Genomic DNA, 19,939 nt, shown 5'->3' with positions numbered 1-19,939 from the left:
GGCCTCCTCCTACCACACCCGCCCTGCTCTGCCAGCCACAACGTAACCGCCCAGGCAGCACCCAAGTACAGGCCCTAGGCCATGCAGCATGTGAGAAAACAACGAGCGCAACACAGTGAGACTAAGAGGATGTCTGTAATCACGTATGGCGCCAGACTCACCGCCTCTCCTCTGTGAGCCTGGGACAAAACTCTGGGCCCCTAAGTCTCAACCCCTCTTCCTGCTCAGCCTGTCCTCAGAGCTTGCCATGAGGATCCAAAGGTTTCAGAACAAAACTACGCCTGGCAAAGTGCAAAGAACTGTCACTACAATCTAGTACCCACCTCGCAGACGAGACACACGAGAGTGCACTGGCCGGCTGCACGTTTCTATCCATCTGCCCTGGCCTAGGGCAACACGGGACGGGGCTCAGACCGATCCTGTTTAACCGCCTGAACCAGCAGTGGGATCACGACCATGGTACACACAGCAGACCAGAACCGGGGCAAGGACCAGAGGGCACACGTCAGGCTCCACACGAAGGTGGCACACTGGTTCCATTTGGGAGAAACATGCTTGCATCAGAGTTCTGGATCTGGTCTCAGTACTGCCACCTGCTGGCTGAGAGGCTCACCTCTCACTTGAAGCCTCCCTTTGCCCACCTGTGGGACAGTGCTGCAGCCGCGTCTAAGTGAAGTACTCAAAGGCTTAGTCCACAGAAGACGGAGCACACGGTCCTAGTGCAGAGCTGGGACCAGAGAAAAGTGACACCAGAAACAGCAGCAAGCACGTGCCAGGCACCGTTCCAGGTGCTCTTCCAGGCGCTCTTCGGGAACTAATTCATTTAACCCTCAGGGTAACTAGATAAGGGAGATACAGGACCGGCAGCTGAGACGCAGGGTGCTCGTGTGAGTCACACGGCTTAGGCATGGTGGGACCAGGACTTGCGCAGGCTGACCCCAGGGCCCAAGTCTGAAGCTCAGGGCAGTGGAACGGGCGGACTTACAGAACAGCAAGCTCACTGATCCCATTAGTGGACTCACTACACATCTGTCCAGGGTGTTACAGAAGGGACCCCTTTACTGGGAAAGGGGAGGGGACAGGTTGCATGCAATCGCTACCAAGCCACCCTGCCCCCCGACTCTAGACTAGATGCCAAAGGAGCGTCATTCCCAAACTCTGCCACACTCTCCCACGCGACTTTATCTGCACATGCCACACCTTTCAACTCTATCCCTTCCTTCCTTTGCCAGGCAAATTCTTCCGGCCTCTCAAGCCTTGGTTTGGTGAAGCCTTTCCCAAACTCCATGCTACTGTTAAATGCTCCTCTGTGGATCTTGAAAGACTGCTCAGGGTGGGGCAAAGGGCTACAGGGGGCAACGGGAGCAGAGGACAAAATCCCCACACATACGAGAAACTGTGAATGGGCTTGTCTGGCTGAAAATACCAGGAGATGAGCGTGGAAAGGTACTAAGACCTAAAGGTTAGCCCAACATTTGATTGTGAAAGCAATGGGGAGCCACTGAAATTTCTACAGTAAGACAGCACCTGATGAAGTGGCATTTCAGAAATCCAGGAAATTAAAACAGAGCTCCTCCATATAGTTCTCTGAGAACCATGAATTTCTCCGGAAGAAGGCAACGCCATCATCCCCGACCCAGAAAAGCACACAGCGCCAAAATAACCTCCAATTCTGCCAGCACCCTCCCCTGCCGCACTGCCTCTTCACCACCCATGGCCATCGCTAACTGAAGGCTTCCTGGGTGCTGCAGCAGCAAAGGCCGGTGGGTGGGGGCCTCGCAGCCTAACTGCTGAACGAGACCAGGCAGTGCGCTCCTAAGTGCCCAACGACGTGTACAGAACAGGAAACAAGGGCCTCAAGGGCAGGGCTGAATCAGAAGGACACAAAAGACATTTGAATCAAGTCACAAGAAAAGCTTGGTCCTGACCAGGTGACAGGGCCAAGGCAGGGAATCCCGAAGAACTGAGAGAAGCAAGGTCCACACACAGGACAAGGTGGGTGTCCCACCGGCTAGGGCACAGGGCTCGCGCAGGTAAGGGCAGACGGGCCAGCCTGTGGGCTCCAACCCGTTCCGAGGAATATGCACCTGACTTTTCAGGCAGCAGGGAGTCCCTGCAGGCTCTGAGCTAAGGGTCAGTGGTGCTTGCAGCCTGCTTCATCTTCACGGTGCAGACACAAGAATCTAACCCTCTGTGCCCTGAAAGGGTAGAGAATGACACCTGCACAGCTCTGTCCGCATACTTCGTGGGCTCAGGGCCACTCTAAATTAGCTGATTAATACTGTTGACACGACAATGACAAATGGTATTTTTCTCTAAATTTCCTCTAAAACCCAGCAGTGACTAAGAACCTTTTTAAGTTTTCACTAAAGCTATATTTAACTGTTTCCTCAAACATCAAAAAATACATTACCGTAAGGTGACAGATTGAAGATAAAACACAAGGCTGGAGAATGAGGCCAGCACCATATTGAATCTGTTGAATCAACGTGAGGTCCCTACAGGGGAGAACACCCACTGAGCCCTGGCTGTGAGCCGGGGCCGTGCTAACATGATAAATAAATAAAAATGGTCCTTCCCTCAGATTTACAGCCCAATGAATTTCCCAAAGCACCAAAGTGAGTATGTCAAATTAATCCAGTAAGACCCATTCATCTCAATTCCCCCCTAACAGCCGACTGCTGCCATTCTGTGTTCAGCACCTCTTCCTGCCCTGGACTCTACGCGATCTTCTGCAAGCCTATCATGCCGAGAGCACAAACACGTCATCTCTAATGTCTGATGTCAAACAGACATTTAATTTTAACTCTACCGCTCTTCTGCATAGAAGTCAACTAGATACCGCTCCCTAGAACAGACCGAATCCTTCCCCATGGACCACACCTACCACGAGAAAAGGTATGTCACACTATAAAATGATAACGCTTCAGACTTTGGTCTGTAATACAATTCCAGCAACTTCTCTAGGACACCACCTCAAGCAACCAAGGTCGTGGGAATGTGAAGGCAAGGCACCTGGGTGGATGCAGACGGCAATGCAGACTTGGAGCCCAAGAGCAAATACACAGCTCGGCAACTCAGCCGTGTGATAGGAACGTATGCCAATGAACCTGCTCCACTGTGCTCGAGGAAGAGAAATAACTCACCATTTCAGTTGCTACCACAAAGACATTTTATTACTCTTTCACAAAAACCCTTACACTTGTATGGAAGTATCAGAATACATTTTCACCAGCTTAAGGGGAGAATTAACTAAGACACAGAAATGTCTCCACACTCGATTCAAAGGACAGACTTACCTTAAAGCACAGAATCACATACGTGGCTAACACTTAACTCTTGGGATATTACTAATACAATTACCCTGTACTTATGGACAGAACAACCACTGTGAGCTTATCCCAGTCAGGTTTTTATTTTTGAGAGTGAGAGACTGAGCGTGAGTGGAGGAGAGGCAGAGAGAGGGGGACACAGAATCCAAAGCAGGTTCCAGGCTCCAAGCAGTCAGCACAGAGCCTGACGCGGGGCTGGAAGCCATGAACTGCGAGATCATGACCTGAGCCAAAGTAGGACGCTTAACCGACTGAGCCACCAGGGCGCCCCCCCAATCTGAAAAAGCCTTCACATAGAGTCAGACCTGCTCTCTTTCACTAACCAGTGCCAACCAGTGCTAACCAGTACAGAGGGAAAGTCACCAGATTTTAGTATCAAGCAAAGCCCCAACTATCCCCACACCCAATCTAATACAGCTAAATAGACGTCAAGAAAAATACACCATGCTCTTTCTCAAATTTGAATTATCCTTGCCAGGCCTCCCTTAGCACATAGGGGAGAATTAAAGAATTAAGGCTAGGGGCGCCTAGGTGGCTCAGTTGGCTGAGCGTCTGACTTTGACTCAGGTCGCCATCTCACAGCTCGTGAGTTCGAACCCAGCATCGGGCTCGCCGCTATCATCGCAGAGTCCCCTGTCCCCCCTCTCTCTGCCCCTCCCCTGCTCACACTGTCTCTCAAAAATAAATGCAACGTTAAAACAAAAAAAGAATTAAAGCTTAAGAGGAATGATGAGACTACAGAATAACAATCACAGAGAAGCAGGTCCTTGAAGGAGAAAGGGCACAGGCTTCAGCGACAGAAGACTCACACTTGAGTGTCACTACCCAAACGTAATTTCCAATCTTCTTAGGTGAGTCCCTGAACCCTACAGAGTCTTCAGTCTCCTCCTCATTGTGGTGGCTGCTGTCACCCACCGGCCCTGCACAGCTGGCCAAAGTCACCAGATACCAAGTGTCTGAATACATTGTAGACAAGGAGGGAGACAGTTACACAGAGGTGAACGAAGACTTCCCGACACGTATCTTGTGACTTCGGTCTACGGACACTTAATGCTCTATGCCACGGCCCTAGATGGTACCCGGGATTTTTACAAAAACAAGAACTTGCAACATTTTACAAGTCACCAGTTCTCACTGCTGTGCTTACAGCTCCTTAATGTTTATTTTTGCCACATAGGTGGCTACTGGCACTTTGTGTTTCATAACAGGAAGGTACAACCATTCGGTTTTTCCTCCCGGGTATTTCTTCAGTTACAGGGGCGGAGTGACCTCCGGATTTAACTATGCTCAACGGTCCATGGATCACCTCGAAGGGATCTAAGTCCTCACCGAGCATAATATTTTTGACTTTCGGTCACTGAAAGGAAAAGAAAGAAAAGACATCACATACATCAGACTAGGAGGCAACAATGCGGCAATTTCCTCACTGGAACAAGGAGATGACCCTGTTTCTCAGGCAGGTCTTCTCTCCCAGGACTCTCCAGACGCAAACGCCCAACAGGCTAAGACACACCTCCACTTAGCTGCCCCATGGACACACTGAGCTCAGCATGGCCAAACCAAACTCATCTTGTCTCTGATCGTCCCTTCCTGAAAAGGTTTCTGTTGTCAAAAACGGTACTGTCACTTTTCTGACTGCTTAAACCAGTAATGCTGGGGTCATCCTTGATTCCTTTCTCCTTCTAATCCTCCACTCAGACTCAGGACTGCTTGTCCTACTTCCTACACACCTCTCAAAATTGTTCATAATGGCCTCCAACTGATCTGCTTGGATCCACTTCTCCAACCAGTTCTACACAAGGAAGCCACAACCATCACGTACCCTGCTTAAAACTCGTTTCCAAACTCCTATTTCACAGAGGCTGCAAAGGACTCCCCATGGGCTGATTCCTGCCTACTCCTCTAGCCTTGCTCTCTCCTTCAGCATTCAGGAACCGAGCCACGTGAGTCAAAGACTACCAATTATAATGTGATATCTGCTCTCCTCTTTCACAGTAATTACATACTTATTTTTCAGCAAATTACATGGCCATGAAATAAAAATCTCGCCCATTCCCAGCCTCCCTTGCAGCTAAGCGTGGCCATATCACTGGGCTTGAGCCAATGGGATGCGAGCCCTGCCCTTAAGAAAGGAGATATGGCCCTCTCCTTCCCTTTTCCCTTTCCTGCTGGCATAATGTGCAAAGTGACAGTGGAAGGCATCATTTGGATCACTAAGTAAAAGGTGCCTGTGGATGATGACAGCACAAGAAGATGGATGGAGCCAGGTCCCCGATGACTGAAATTGCCACGTCAAAGCTGGACTACCCACCTGGCCTTTTCCATATGAAGCCTGTTTACTATTTAAACCACCAACGCACGGGCTTCTCTGTCCCTTGAAGCAGTTTTGCCTAAGCCTCATTCGTCACCCTATTCTCCCAGACTCTCCATTCTCTGGACTTCGGTGCACATGATTCCCTCTGCCTGAAACACTGTTAACCCTTCTTCTGATCCTTGCCTGCTTTCACCCTTCGACTCTGAGCTGAGGTGTCACCCTCCACATAAATTTTCCCTGACTTCCCAGAGGAGATTAAATACTCTTGCTATTTTTTTCCCTACACTTTCCTTTGGCTCATACTCACCACACCTATAATTGCTGGGCTCACGTGTGTCTCCCTTTCAGAGCAAGTATCTGCTTTTTCCACAGTCATCCAGGAGCCTGGCACTCAGCACACGTTCAACAAATATTTGCTCAGTGAACAATACCACAGCCCTCGAGGGACCTCTGGACAACACCCTGAGGACTTCTTGACCTTACACTACAGGGCTCCTGTCAGCTCCACTCACAGCCCTACTCCTGTCACTCTCAATGTAAATGCTCTCCCTCCATTCCCTTCTGGACAATTCTGAAATGTGCCACCTCCTTCAACTGATCTGCACAGCCCTTTCTGGGACCACTTCATTTTCTCTTAATACACCGAGAGCTAGAGTGGAAAGTATTATGTGAACTCTTGGAATTAAGAAAATATATACATGGAGACCCTTCACTAACTAATATGATCACATTGTCAAGAACTGAGATATCTTACAGGTATCTTCTGAAAGAAAATGTAAGAAACACATAAACCACAGTATCTGAATTCTGACTACACACAGTAAATGTTCTTAAAATACTTTAAGAGCCTCTTGTTGTAAAGCGTACATCACTTTTTAACATCATTACAACTAGCTGTCGGTTTACTGCTTTATATACTCACCCTTCACCGACACTGAAGATTTTACATGGCTTACTCATTTTCACAAAATAAGCATCTTTTTGTCATAGCGCTGTGGAGTTAAAGAAATAGGGTCCCAAGAAGAAGGCAGTGGGACGTAAGACAAAAAAAAAACAGAAAAATCAAGGGATCTGAATGATAGTCTCAGGTTGCCAATGACTCAGTGGACGACCCTGGCTCAGTTCTTTTTAACTCCACCATGAAACGTACAGGTGATTCCTAAAATCTCTTTGAAGAAACAACATTGTTGCCGTATCAATTTGCTGTTAACCATTTAATAGAGATGATGTTGGTGACTTAGGCCAAAGGCTGTATAATTACAAGTATTTACAGGAAACCTGACATTTGTCTATCAGTTTTAGGTTAAGCGGAGGCTTGAGTCTAAAATACGGTTCTTCAACTATCTGGAAACAAACGTGTACTTTGGAAATGCTAGTTTTTGTGCGATGAGAATGGCTGCTGGAATGTGAGATTTTCCACTGTGTGTCATTTTCCTCCCACATTTGTTAGGCGCCCACACTGGATTCGGAAGGTGCTCTGGTCAATAAAACGGAATGGTTTTCTGTGTTCACTGCCACTCCCTCGATCCCTATACGCCTCCCTTCCCTTACACCGTCCCGGAGCCTGATAAGGGAGATCCAGAGAGCAACCGATCAAGCGTCAGGCCAGGGCACAAATGTCTGTACTACCACATGCAAAGACATCTGGGCTTGGCTTGTCCAGTTCTTCCAAGCACGAACGGCCTAGTCTGGGCTTTCCGCACCTCTAGTAAAGGTTAAAGAGATTCGCAGCCGTCCCCCGGAGTGTCCAGGCTGGAAGCGAGCGCCCCTTGCTCCCATCCTCCGAACTTGCGGACCTTGTGGGTTCCTGCCTGGCCCGTCTAGAGCCGCACCGCCCACCTCTTCACGCCCTAGAGGGCGACCGCCCTGCCCCCGCCCCCGCGGTCGCCAGCCGGGCCTGACCTCCTCGAACTGCTCGCCCGAGCAGCCGGCGCCACGAGCCTCCAGCAGCTCCCGGAACTGCTCCAAGGTGACGGACTCTTCGCCGCGGCCCAGCCGCTCTTCCAGCCAGCGCAGCAGCGCGCCGTGGTGCCTAGACACCAGAGACTCGCAGGGCGGCGCGGGCCGCAACGCCGCCGCCGCCTCCCGCAGCCGGGCCGGCTCCAGCAGCGCCGCGGCGGGCGGCAGCGCGGGCGCCGCGGGGCCCGGGCCGGGGATCGTGCCCGAGTCTGCGGCCCACTCCTGGTGCGGGCCCCAGCCCTCGCCACCGGCGGCGGCGGCTTCGTCTTCACTGCTGTGACTCGGAGCGTTCCCCATGGGGTCTCCGTCTCGGGCGTCCGGCTCTGCCGCCGCCGCCGCCGCCGCCGCCTCCCCGCCTCGACCTGTCAACCTCCGGCGGCACCCGGCGGGCGGGGACAGGGAGGGGACGACGGCGGCGGCTGGAGCTTCCGGCTTCGTCGCCGTCAAGCGAGGACTGCCGTCGCAAAGGCGCCGTCAAGCGGATTCTACCAGATGCCGACAGACAGCACGCGGAGGACAGAGGGTGGAGCCCCGATTTCCGAGAGGGCGAGTGCGTCCTCACGTCTACGTCATGCCGCAGCGGCCTCTGCCGCCATTTTTGTTGGGGGCGGCGCCCGGCGCGGCCAGGCCCTCCTCAGCTTCCTTACTCGGTGTCTCTCCACGTTCACTGGCTACGCTGAAAAATGACTGAAAGGCATCGGAGGCAGGGAGTGACCTTTCGCCACAGCCTTTTCCCCTTCAGTCCCCCGTTGTCCTTTTGGTGACGCGGACGGGGGCGAGAGGGCGTCGCGCCGGTGACGTCACAACTGCGTCGCCGCCATCTTGACCGCGGATGGCTGGGCGGCCGCTGGCGAGGAGCCGGGGCCCTGCGGCGGCCTGGATGCCGGGGCTCGGCGGGCGAGGGCTCTGGCTGGGCCTGGCGGCGGCGGTGGCGGCAACGGCGGCGGCGGCGCGGTGGCTGGGCTGGTGGAGCGGCCGCGCCGGCCTTCGCCTTTTCGTTCCCGAGGAGCTGGCCCGCTACCGCGGCGGCGCCGGGGACCCGGGCCTTTACTTGGCGTTGCTCGGGCGCGTCTACGACGTGTCCCCCGGCCGGAGGCACTACGAACCTGGGGCCCACTATAGCGGCTTCGCAGGTATCAGCGAGGCGGCTCACGCCTTTTTCTGCTGCGACGCGGGCCCGTAGCCGCCTCCGCGCCGTTCGCTCGTGCACTCATTCGTTCGTTCGTTCATCCATTCCCCGGCCTTTGTGTCCCCACGTTCCTCACACCGGTGCGGGGGCCGTGCTCCGCTGCATCGTCGCTCTGGCCTCTTTGGCCCGGTCGGGACCGTGGCCGACTGTCACCAGCCTGTACCTACCCCCCACCCCCACCCCTGTCTGTCCCATGCGTTCTTAGCGGCGTAGGTTCGAGAAGCAGGCCTCCTGCCTCTTCAGTTGCCTACCGGCCGCAGCCTCCGAACACCTGCTTTGTGCCACACTGCGTGGCTCAGGGCAGAGATGAGTGAGACCTGTCCCTGCCCTCAGAGTTCCCCGACCGATTCCAGCCGCCTCCTATCCAAAGGAACCTTGCTTTGCTCCCACTCCAAGCTCCCCCTGAAAATAGTAAGTTGTTCTCGCTTCTAGTACAGGTGCGCTTGTCTCCGTTAAAGGTTATGAGGTAGGAACGCACGGAACGGGTCTGCTCAGCTTCACAGCTCTTCAACAGAGCTGCGTATACGTTAGGCCTGGAACGTTTGTCGGATGAAATGTATTGTTTTATAGTTGAGGGGATTGACGAATTTGCCCGAAGCCCCCACAACTAAGTGCTGACAGGCCTTGGGCCAGGATCTCCAGCCTCTTTCTTTGAGAGATGTTGTCCCACCAGCCCAGAGGGACAACCGCCTCCCAGATTAAGGAGGAGAAAAAATGCTGAGCTTAAGGCCACTGACGGCTGGTATTAAATAAGCATTTCCATTTGTCATAGTCTTGGGAAATGGGGAAGCCGCGTCTGGTGCTTAAATACAAGTGACTTCCGTGTCTCTAGGGAGAACTCCGGGAACCGGAAGCATCCACAGAGCAGGAATTGGGGTCAGTCGGTGTTGCCAGGCAGGGAAGGGACTTCCCCAGAGCTGCCCCGTGACCCAGAAGCAGAGCTGGTACTAGAGTCAGGGTTCACTTGCTGTCAGGGGAGGGGCAGTTGGTGGCGCCTGGCCCCGTCACACCCCTGTTGCAGCTGCCCTGGTGGGAAGCACAAGTGTGAGCATAGACCCTTTCGTCTCTGGGGTGATTTTCCTCTTGCAATGTGTCTACAGTCTGCTGAGTTCCTTTGTGCCCGTTACTCATCCAGCATCCCTTCCTTGACCACTACTGTGCAGCCCGCCTTGTGCCGGGTGCCGAGGAATCAAATTAACTTAACGTTCCCCACCACCCACACAGTCTAGGAGGGTCTAGCAGATATGTTCCTTTATTCATTTGTTCGTTCAGTCAATATTTTTATTATGTGAAGATATAATCACATAATACAAAATCCACCCTTTTACACCATACAACTCAGTAGTTTTTAATTTTTTTTTTAATATTTATTTTCGAGAGAGGGAGAGAGAGAGTGCGCACTCTAGAACGCAAGCAAGGGAAGGGACAGAGAGAGAGAGAGGGAGACACAGAATCCGAAGCAGGCTCCAGGCTCCGAGCTGTCAGCACAGAGCCCGACGCGGGGCTCGAACCCACGAACCGTGAGATCATGACGACCTGAGCTTAACCGACTGAGCCCCCCAGGCACTCGTAGTTTTTAATATAGTCAGAAAGCTGTGCAAACATCTTCCCAATCTAATTCCAGACATTTTTATTCCCCCCAAAGGAAACCCCCATATCCACTGGCAGTCCCCACTCCTACCCCCCAGCCTCTGGCAACCACTGTCTACTTTCTGTGTGGACATTTCACATAAGTGGAATCATACACATGGCCTTTTGTGTCTGGCTTCCTTCACTTAGCACAGTGTTTTCAAAGTTCAGCCTGTATCGTCATGTATCAGTACTGCATTCTGCTGTATATGTATATACCACATGTTGTTTATTTGTTCATAATTTGTTGGACGTTTGGGTTTCCATTTTTTGCCTATCATGAAGAGCACTGCTGTGAACATACGTGGACACACTCGTGTGGACATGTTTTCAGTTCTCTTGGGTATATACCTGAGAGTAAAATTCCTGGGTCATGTGGTGACTTCTGTTTCACAGTTTGAGAAACTGCCACATTGTTTTCTCAAGTGGCTATATTCCCACCACCGGTGTATTAGACTTCCAGTTTTTCCACATTCTCTCCAAATTTGTCTTTTTTATTGTCTTTTTTTTTTATTATAGTCAGTGGCTTTGATGTCGTAGTTCATCGTAGTTTTATTTGCATTTCCTGAATAACTAAAGGCGTCAAACATCTTTTTCTGTGCTTGCTGACCATTTGTTTATTTTCATGGAGAAATGTCTGCTCAAATCCTTTGTCCATTTTTTAATTGAGTTTTTTTTCTTACTAAGTTGTGAGAGTTCTTTATAAACCCTGGATACTAGACCCTTATCAGACCATGATTTGCAGATATTTTCTCCCATGTCATGGGTTGGCTTTTCATTTCTTGATGGTTTACTTTAATGCACAAAATTTAAAATTTTTGATCAAGTCTACTCCGTTTATTTTTTGGTAGCTTGTGCCTTTTGTGTCTCATCTAAGTAACCATCACCTAATCCAAGATCACAAAGATTTATACCTGTGTTTTCTTCTAAGAGCTTATACTTTAGCCCGTATATTCAGGTCCTTGCTACGTTTTGAGTTAACTTTATATATGGTGTGTTCTTTTGCATCTCGCTATCCAGCTGTCCAAGCACCATTTGTTGAAGACTCTTCTTTCCCCTGGGGCACTTGGGTGGTTCAGTCCATTAAGTATCCTCTTGATTACAGCTTAGATAAGGATCTCACAGCCCTGAGGTCTAGGCTCCAGGCTAGGGTTCTCTCTCTCACTCTCCTTGGCCCCTCTCCTGGGTGCGTGCACACAGGCTTTCTCTAACCAAATAAGTAAACATTAAAAAATAACTTATTTCCTCCCTTGAATTATTGAAAATAATTATTGATAACTGACTTATTGAAAATTGATTATAAATGCATGGGTTTCAGATAGCCCATATTTATTGATAATTACTAAAGATTAGGCCCTACCAGACACTGGGGAATCAATCCTGAGTTTGGTATGTTCTCTTCCCTGATAAAACTTGCAGACTAGTAGAAAAGACAGACATTAAATAGTTAATACGTAAACAATTAATTATTTTTGTGACAATGTTAAAGGGAAAACACACTTGTATTACCAGAGGCCCTAACCTAACAGGGGGAGGAGAGAGAGGAAGAGAGCACAGTGGGCAAGGCGGGATTGGTGGCTGCCAGTGTAGCGCCCTGAGTACTGTGTTAAGGAATCTGGATATAGTTCTAGGGTAAAAGGAAGCCGCTGAGGATTTTTTTTTTCAATTTTTTAAAGTTTGTTTATTTTGAGAGACCATGAGCGGGAGTGGGGCAGAGACAGAATCCCAAGCAGGCCCTGCATTGTCAGCACTGAGCCCGATATGGGGCTTGATCCCAGGAACCGTGAGATCACGACCTGAGCTAAAATCAAGAGGCAGACGCTCCACCGACTGAGCCACCCAGGTGCCCCAGTAGCCCCTGAGGGTTTTTAATCAAGAGAATGACATCGGTTCATGTTTAAAATACCAGTGTAAATGATGTATGAAAAATAGTAGGGAAGGAAGGGAGAGCTGCTAGGGGTTTACTGTAGTAGTTCGGATGAGCGACAATGGCCACTTGGGCCAGCTTAGTGGCACACAGAGAAAGACACGCGGATAGAAGAACCACTTAGGAAGACACTCAAGGGGGCGCCCGGGTGGCTCGGTTGAGCGTCCGACTTCGGCTCAGGTCATGATCTCACAGTTCGTGGATTCGAGCCCCGCGTTGGGCTCTGTGGGGACAGCTCAGAGCCCGGAGCCTGCTTCCGATTCTGTGTCTCCCTCTCTCTCTGCCCCTCCCCCACTCACACTCTGTCTCTCTCTCTCTCCTTCAAAAATAAACAAACATTAAAAAAAATTAAAAAAAAAAAAGGAAGACACTCAAGGACATGAGGGATAAAGGAGGTATTGCAGACTGCATTTCTGCACTGAGGAACTGTTTGACATTTCCCGAGATAGGAAACACTCGAATGGCTGCAGGTTTCCTGGGGTGGGGGTGCTCGTTGGTGTAGTGTGGACATTTGAACTCGTGACACTTGTAAAACATCTAAGGGGCATTGAGTAGACAATTGGATACACCGGTCTAGGGCTGAGGAGAAGTCTGGCAATCCTTGGCGTAGAGGTGGTTGTGAAACCACAGGAGTGGACAGCAGAGGAGGAGGCAAGAATTGATCCCTAAGGCTGATAGGAAATAAGCTAGAGAGGGAGGAGGAAGGCCAGGAATGTAGTGTCACGGAAGCCAGAAGACACGTTAATGCTGCTGAAGGTAAACGAAGAAGATGATAAGCGCCAAAATACGTGTCCAAGATCCGGGCGCATGTGTCCCAGAGGAGGGGAGACGAGCTTTCCTTGGAGAAGCAGAGTGGGGGTTCCTGGAGTCGCTGCAGTGCCAGTGATCTGCAGGTTAATCTATGTGGGCCCCTCTCTCCTGCAGGCCGAGACGCGTCCAGGGCGTTTGTGACAGGGGACCACTCTGCAGCAGGCCTGGTGGACGATGTGTCCGACTTGTCATTTTCAGAGCTGCTGACGCTTCAAAACTGGCTGTCGTTCTACGAGAAGAATTACGAGTTCGTTGGTAGGTATTCCACAGGCCATTTCCGTAGATTCTCTTCAACGGGCTTGCAGTTTTCTAAAGGATTGGAGTTCAGGGGACTGGACTCGAGGTTAAAATCTGTAAAATACCCATGGATCTTTCACCTTAAACTCTGGTGGTTAGTGTGGCAATGCGTCCCAGAAGGACGTGGCTGGGACACCGGTTTCCCTCTCTCTTAATCTTGGGAGAAGATGGCACAGCCATTCAGTTTGGCTTCTGTTTGCCCCGGAGCTAGTGACTGCCTGCACCACCCTTGAACAGCCGGCTCCAGGCGCCTCGCTGTGCCCCAGGCGTCGGGCTTCAGCACCCCGTCCGTCAGGAAGGCTTGAAGCCTCAGTTTGTGTTCCATTTTGACAAATACTGTTTTATTTTCTTCTGTAAGGAGACAGACAAACATTAGTCTGTGTCCATCCTGAAGGACCCGTCTCCCGGGTAGAAGTCAGGCTAATCCCACGTTTGTTAAAGCCGGTCACATAGGGCACTGCATTTGCTACTTGTGATGCTTGAGGGAATCACCTTTTAAACAGACAACCAATGGTGTCCTAAAGAAATGTTAGACTCTAAACACTAGATGGCTTTGTAAACACTGGACATTGGGTGGTTGGGCTCTTTTCATCCCCTGCAGCCCTGACCTCTCACTGTAACCCACCTTGGACGCAGCTGAGCTCCTGAGGGACATCGGTGTCACCTCACCACCGGGACGGGTCTCAGTTGGAGGCATTCTTTCTCTGCCCCTAATACCTCTGAATATCTGCTCTGTCATTACTACCCGGGTCACCTCTTCTGAGAACCTTGCCATCTGTACTAACTCCTCTGCTCCCTCCACATCTGACTGATCAGGCCTTTCTTCATACCATCTACGTTCTGTTTCCAGTCCCCACCCCACGCTCTTGGTGGGCTCTTGTCCTCCCAGCCCGCAGACCCCTTCTTTATTGTCACCCAGTCTGCCCCGGGTCATTCCCGACGCCACAACCGTGTCTGGCCTCTGTTCCACTGAAGGAACGGACCTCTCTGCAGACCTTCAGGAGGCTGGTTGAAACATTTTGGTTAATAAGGACAAGAAATCTTAACACAAAACAATAAAGACAGAGCTCTGAGAGTGGGCAAAGGGTGCCAGTGCAAACACGTCATCCTGACATTTGGGGAGCAAACTGATGTGTTTGTGCACATGAGCGAACCAGCCTTGTCTGAAGGGTGTTAGTGTGCGTGTTGAGGGCAGGGGAGGGATGTGGTCTCGAGAGGCTTCAGACAGATTTTAGCTACAGTCCACGTCTATCTGAATACCTACGATGGATAAGCTGTGCTCCGTCCTGGTGGGAGCTGGGCCAGCGATGAGTTGGTGCAGCTCCTGTGCTGTTAGCTCGCTCGATGGGCCGTGGGCCGTGTTAGGCTCTTTAGGGGCCCAGAAACCCTCAGGCCACGTCAGAGGATGAAGGTTTATTCTGTGCTGCGCGCACGGAAGTGAAGACGGGAAGCCACCTTGGCAGCCACGTGGCCAAGCTGCACGAGCAGATGAGATCTCTTTTCTTTGTGTTCTGGATACAGCACTGGTGTGGAGACCCAGCCGGTGGTGACCACCATTCCCAGGACACGGCTCCCACAAGTCTTTCTCTGTTGCCTCTATTACTGTTGCCCTCTGTTGGGGTCTCACTTCTAAAACCCACCACAACGGGCTGGTCGCCTTGCACGGAGACCCTCTAGGAGAAAGTTTTCTGCTAGGCCGACTCCTAGGCTGCAAGCCTGGTCCCGACCCTTCGTTTGTTCTAGTAAGCGTTTAAGATGAACGCTCCCTATGAAGCTGTTGTGAGTGCTGGGGTTTCACCGGTGGGAGAGACATGCCGTAAATAAGGAAACCGATGACGCGTTTCCAGATAGGGCTGTGTACGACTAAAACCAGTGTGATGGGGGAGGGGCCTGTGGCACCTTTAGAGCAGACGGTCAGGGAGGCCTCTAGGAGGGGCTGGGAGTGAGGGGCAGTCAGACTGAGGTCTGGAGAGAGAACGTTCTAGGCTGAGCAAACGGCGGTGCCGAGGCACGGTCCGCGAAGAGAAAGAAGCCCGTGTGCCGGAGCCTGCAGCACACGACGGGGGAAGGGACGGCTGTAGCCTTGGAGGCCTTGACAAGAAGTCTGTGTTTGATCCACGTACTCTCGGAAGCCACTGGAGGGCCAGACCAGGCATGGAGGTGACAGGACGTGACTCGTGTTTTATGAAGATGGCTCGGTTGCTTTGTGCGGGAAGAACGGTAGGGAGGCATGGACCGAAGTGGACGGAGCAGGTGGGAGGCCACCGCTGGGGTCCACAGTTCGGGTGAGGCTGGGGGCAGTGGAAACGGGACGGGCAGAATCGCCGTGTCTTTTAGAGGTCGGACACGAGCAGAGGGAAGTACGTGCTGTATTGGAACAGGGTGGCGGCTCCTAAGCCAGGTCACAAAAGTGACGTGAACAGAACCGAAATCGGGCTGAGTGGACCCGAGGGGTGGCCCGAATGCTGGGCACGCGGCACACAGCTGCCACCGGAGTCCGGGCACAGCGGGGGCAGGTCATCCCTTTGAGAGTACTTTCTGCTGCTTGTCCTTGGTGCAGGACAGCGGGACTCGAGAAAGCCCCTGCCCCGAAGGACAACTGACTGCTCGGGCTCAGGCCCACAGGCCCACGCACCACTCGCTGGCTCTTCTGAAAGAATCTAAAAGTGCACCAAGGACTGAGACCGAGCGGGAAGAGGGTGGTGGGTGGAGAACGTGAGCCCTAGCTTCATGGGCCCCCCAGCCACTCAGCCTCCCGTGTCTCTTCTGGGAGTGGGGACCCCAGCTCCTCTCCCATAGGTGCTTAAGAGGATTCGCAGAACGGTGGCAGTGTGAGCACAGCGCCCGACACGGAGTAAATGCTCAATAAATGACTTATTCGTAGCTCTACCGGACAAAATAATTGTACGTGGGGAAGAACCGAGCCACAGAAATGTTACCTGACCAGCCAGCCACTTGTCTGACAGGCGCCTCGAGCACTGCGGGGCACGGAAGGATGGGTCACTCGCAGCGCCGCCCTCGGAGAAGCGGCGTCAGCACGTGAGGCGAAGCCAACGGCCTCCGTGCTGGAGGCGTCCGCAGCTAGAGCAGGGGTCTCACCAGACACTAAGGAGTTCTCAGTCCGCAACCCAGAAACCCTGGGGACTTGGCACTGCGCCACGGAGGTGAGGCGTTTACTCGTGCGTCCCTCCCGCGTGACTCTGACCTCCACTCTCCCGTCACCGCAGGAAGGGTGATAGGAAGGTTCTACGGAGAGGATGGCCTCCCGACCCCAGAACTGGCCCAGGTGGAAGCCGTGATCACCCGGGGCGCGGAGGCAGGCCGGCGGGCGCTGGAGGAGAAGCGCAAGTTCCCGCCGTGCAACGCCGAGTGGAGCTCCAGCAGGGGCAGCCGGCTCTGGTGCTCCCCAGAGAGGTAAGCAGGCTCCCCTCGTGCCCTCTCCGCCTCCCTCCAGGTCGTCCTGCTGGGACTCGGTGAAGCCGTAACCCAGCTGTTGCCCCAGGGGGACTTTTCAAAGTCCACACGCTCTGGGTAGCCATCCTCGATGCTGGCTCCGTGCTGGAGCCTCCTGAGGACCGACATCACTGACAGTGAGGGACGGTTGGGACCTGGGCCCGTGTTCTGTTTGAGCTCCCCAGACACCCTGGCCTGGGCGTGGGAAGGCCCGAGTGCCATTGCTCGCTTTGGCCTGTCGACCCATCCGAGCGAGGGCCTCCCTCCGTTTCCTCCGCACACGTCACTCCTGCCTACAGGAGACGGGGGTGAAGCGGTGGGGGACGGCCCCTGGCGGCAATGACCTGAGATGCCGTCTTAAGGATGCTACAACCTCTGAGTGACTCGAGGAAGTGCAGCCTTTCCCGCAGGAATAACGTGAGGTGAGCCCGCTTCGGGTAGATGCCGCGGGGATTATCCCGGGTTGTTTGAGAAGCGGGAGACAAAACGTCTTTTTCTGCTCTGATTATCAGGCCAGCCTGGACATAAATGCACTTGCAGCCATCAGCCCCCTCGGCTGCGGTGCGGAAGAGGCATCCCCCACGCACCCAGCCTCAAGGGCCTCCCAGTAGGAGCCCAGCTCTCCCTGGGAAGGGTAGGGAAGCCACTTCCCGGAGCGCTAACCGTGTAGATTCCCCCTCTTCTGCGGGGAGAGGCCTTCTTGCCCTGCTTACGGCCGACTCCTTGTGCAGAGAGCAGACAGCCAAAGCCACCCGCTTACCCTGGGCCCGGGCCGGCTCAGTTCACCGGAGGCAGAGGCACCGTGGCCAAAGGAAAGCTCCCGCCGTCCAGTTGTGAAGAGACACGGCCTGCCCACCTGAGGGGACAGGCTGGGACACGGGGGCCCGAACGCAGGGGTCCCAGAGAGCAGTGGTCCCCTGGGAGGCTGCCTCCCCCGCCCAGCCCTGTCTTTGTGGCCCCTTCTTGCCCTAGTGCCTTCCCCACGCCTGTGCCTCGGCCCCATCTGTTCATATAGGGACTGGGTGTGAAGTAAGGGTCCCTGGGAGGAAGGAGGCTGGAAGGAGGGCATCTCCGAGCCCTGACAGTCTGTTCTTGGGGGAGCCACTAGCAGGGTGGTCTCTAACCAGGTCCTGGTCCCAGACACTGGGACGTACACGGGGCACCAGGTCCAGACTCTCACCTTCCTTGTGAGCCCACGGGGACCGGCCCACGCTGGGCCAGAGCGCAATGCTCCACCTCTGAAGCCCGGTGACACCTAGGATGGGGCCTCTCGCAGGGTGTGACCCGTTAGCCTTGGGTTGTAGCCTCGGTTGCCCACCTTCAGCCATGAGCCCCAGACCCTAAGATGGAGACACGGCCTTGTGCTAGGATTGCAGCGGGGAGTGGAGAAGAGAATCAGGTCCAGACACTGCTTCTGGAAAGTTCCCAGGCCAGTGGGGGAACACCTGCCCCTGGGAAGGCACGGGACTGGATGGCGGATTCTGCCCACGGCAGGGGATGCTGGAGGAACTGGGAGAGTGTGAAGGGCCGGGGGACACAGGCTGCAGACCACCACCTTGGGAAGACGCCACATCACTCCTCCTTCCCCCTCCGCAGAGATCCCGCATTCACGCTAAGAGTCCCCTGTCCTTCTGTCCCTAGCGGAGGTGTGAACAGAGACTGGACCGGTGTCCCCAGGAAGCTGTATAAGCCAGGTGCCAAGGAGCCCCACTGTGTGTGCGTGAGAACCAGCGGACCCCCCAGCGACCAGGCTCAGGGCCTCCCTGTGCACACAAACCGTGGGGACTTGGATCACCCGAACCTGGAGGAGTATGCAGGCTGCCCCCCACTGGCCGTCACCTGCTCCTTCCCACCGGGCTAATCACAGACAGCCCTGCCTGCCGCACTCACTCGTGGCTCCCGACACGAAGTGGAGCGCCTGGAAGCATCTGCCCACACTTCTGTGCCTGGGACCCGGCGTGGCGGCCCGCCCGCCCGTCCGTGCCACTTCTCCCCCAGACCCGCCTGCCGCCTTCGTCAGAGCCCTCAGAGGCCAACCAACCTCAAAACTAATGGGACTGCCAGGCCAGGAAACAGGCTTTGGGCTCCAACAGCATCCTTCCCCGCGGCCAGTGAGGGCGCTGGGGGCACTGCAGAAGAGGGGACACATCTTCCCTTTGTGACTCAGGCAGACAGGTACAGAGAAGCCATGTAAATTAACACGTCAGCATAACTCCCAGTGTTCCCCACTGGTTAAGCTTGTGACCCCTGACTCTTAACCACTTTTTGTATGTCTGAGACCCCTGCCCGGAGCCACGGCCACAAGTAGTTGGTCTGAGCCCAGTCAGTACCACGAGACAGGACAATAAAACCAGGGAGGCTGGTTCTGGAAGTGGACGGGCTTTTGCTCATACGGAGGCAGTAAATCCAGAGGCCTCTGAACAAAGCAACAATTTGAAGGGAGGATATTCTCTTTTAAACGCTTAGGTGTGGGAGACGCCCGCACCTGCGTAAAAAGTGGTTTCCCATCCCGGACGCCTTTCCCAGGGGGTTGTGCGTCCAGGGCGACCTGTAATTCCTGGGCCGACCCGACGAGCTTCGTACCCCAGTCGAGCCGGTGGGGGAGGAGATTCCCACCTTCAGGCGAGGCCACGGAGCCTGGTGCTGTCCCAGATTTGTGTCTCTCCTCCCGGGTCTCCTGGTCCCCCCAGCTCTTCCCTAAACATTTGCCGTCCTTCGTCATTAACTCGCTAGCTCTCCAGACCCGCCCACTAGAAAGCGGAGGCTGCCTCCCCTCCCCTGGCAGTAGGGGGCACCTGGACACCCCACGACCACCCTCGCTGCCCCCTCCTGCCTCGGCTCTTCCCGAGCGTGCGGTAAACCCTGGCTTCCCTCCAGTCACGAAGGAAACACCACTCTGTAGCACTGAGCTACTTCCCGCCGCAGCCTTGAAAGCCGCCCCTGCTTCTCAGCCCCGCTCACCCCGCATCAGTCGCCAGCTCGACAGCAGGGCAAATTCTGCACTTGGCAAATCCCACAGCCACAGCCTT

At 53.7% G+C, this 19,939-nt stretch overlaps 2 protein-coding genes across 4 annotated transcripts in view; one reads left to right on the top strand and one right to left on the bottom strand.

The window, feature by feature from the left end:
* The window catches only part of ZZEF1 (zinc finger ZZ-type and EF-hand domain containing 1), a 103,490-nt gene extending 95,477 nt beyond the window's left edge, over window positions 1-8,013 (bottom strand). For all 3 annotated transcript variants that reach the window (XM_047090023.1, XM_047090024.1, XM_047090025.1), the window contains exon 1: window positions 7,549-8,013. In XM_047090023.1, the coding sequence (XP_046945979.1) occupies window positions 7,549-7,902 (354 nt within the window). In that variant the 5' untranslated portion in view covers window positions 7,903-8,013. The remainder of the gene's footprint in view (window positions 1-7,548) is intronic.
* Window positions 8,014-8,232: 219 nt separating this feature from the next.
* On the top strand, window positions 8,233-19,281 carry LOC124519556 (neuferricin). Its single transcript, XM_047089887.1, has 4 exons — window positions 8,233-8,738; window positions 13,275-13,415; window positions 16,685-16,871; window positions 18,552-19,281. Exons 1-4 carry the CDS (start codon window positions 8,438-8,440, stop codon window positions 18,769-18,771), a joined length of 849 nt encoding a protein of 282 aa, XP_046945843.1. The 5' UTR covers window positions 8,233-8,437; the 3' UTR covers window positions 18,772-19,281.
* The last annotated feature ends 658 nt before the right edge of the window (window positions 19,282-19,939 follow it).

The sequence above is a fragment of the Lynx rufus genome, unplaced genomic scaffold (assembly GCF_022079265.1).
Source record: "Lynx rufus isolate CCGP_SWC_20201006 ecotype Redwood Valley unplaced genomic scaffold, mLynRuf1.p SCAF_28, whole genome shotgun sequence".
In the NCBI taxonomy this organism is placed as follows: Eukaryota; Metazoa; Chordata; class Mammalia; order Carnivora; family Felidae; genus Lynx; species Lynx rufus.
Note: the sequence above shows the minus strand (reverse complement) of the source record. Positions and strands in the feature narration are given on the sequence as shown.

Bases quoted from the DNA above. Each gene is read 5' to 3' on its own strand.
- LOC124519556 (XM_047089887.1), top strand. From the start codon at position 8,438: ATGGCTGGGCGGCCGCTGGCGAGGAGCCGGGGCCCTGCGGCGGCCTGG. The intron at 13,416-16,684 runs GTAGGTATTCCA...CCGTCACCGCAG, and splicing joins GAAGAATTACGAGTTCGTTG to GAAGGGTGATAGGAAGGTTC. The intron at 16,872-18,551 runs GTAAGCAGGCTC...TTCTGTCCCTAG, and splicing joins CTCTGGTGCTCCCCAGAGAG to CGGAGGTGTGAACAGAGACT.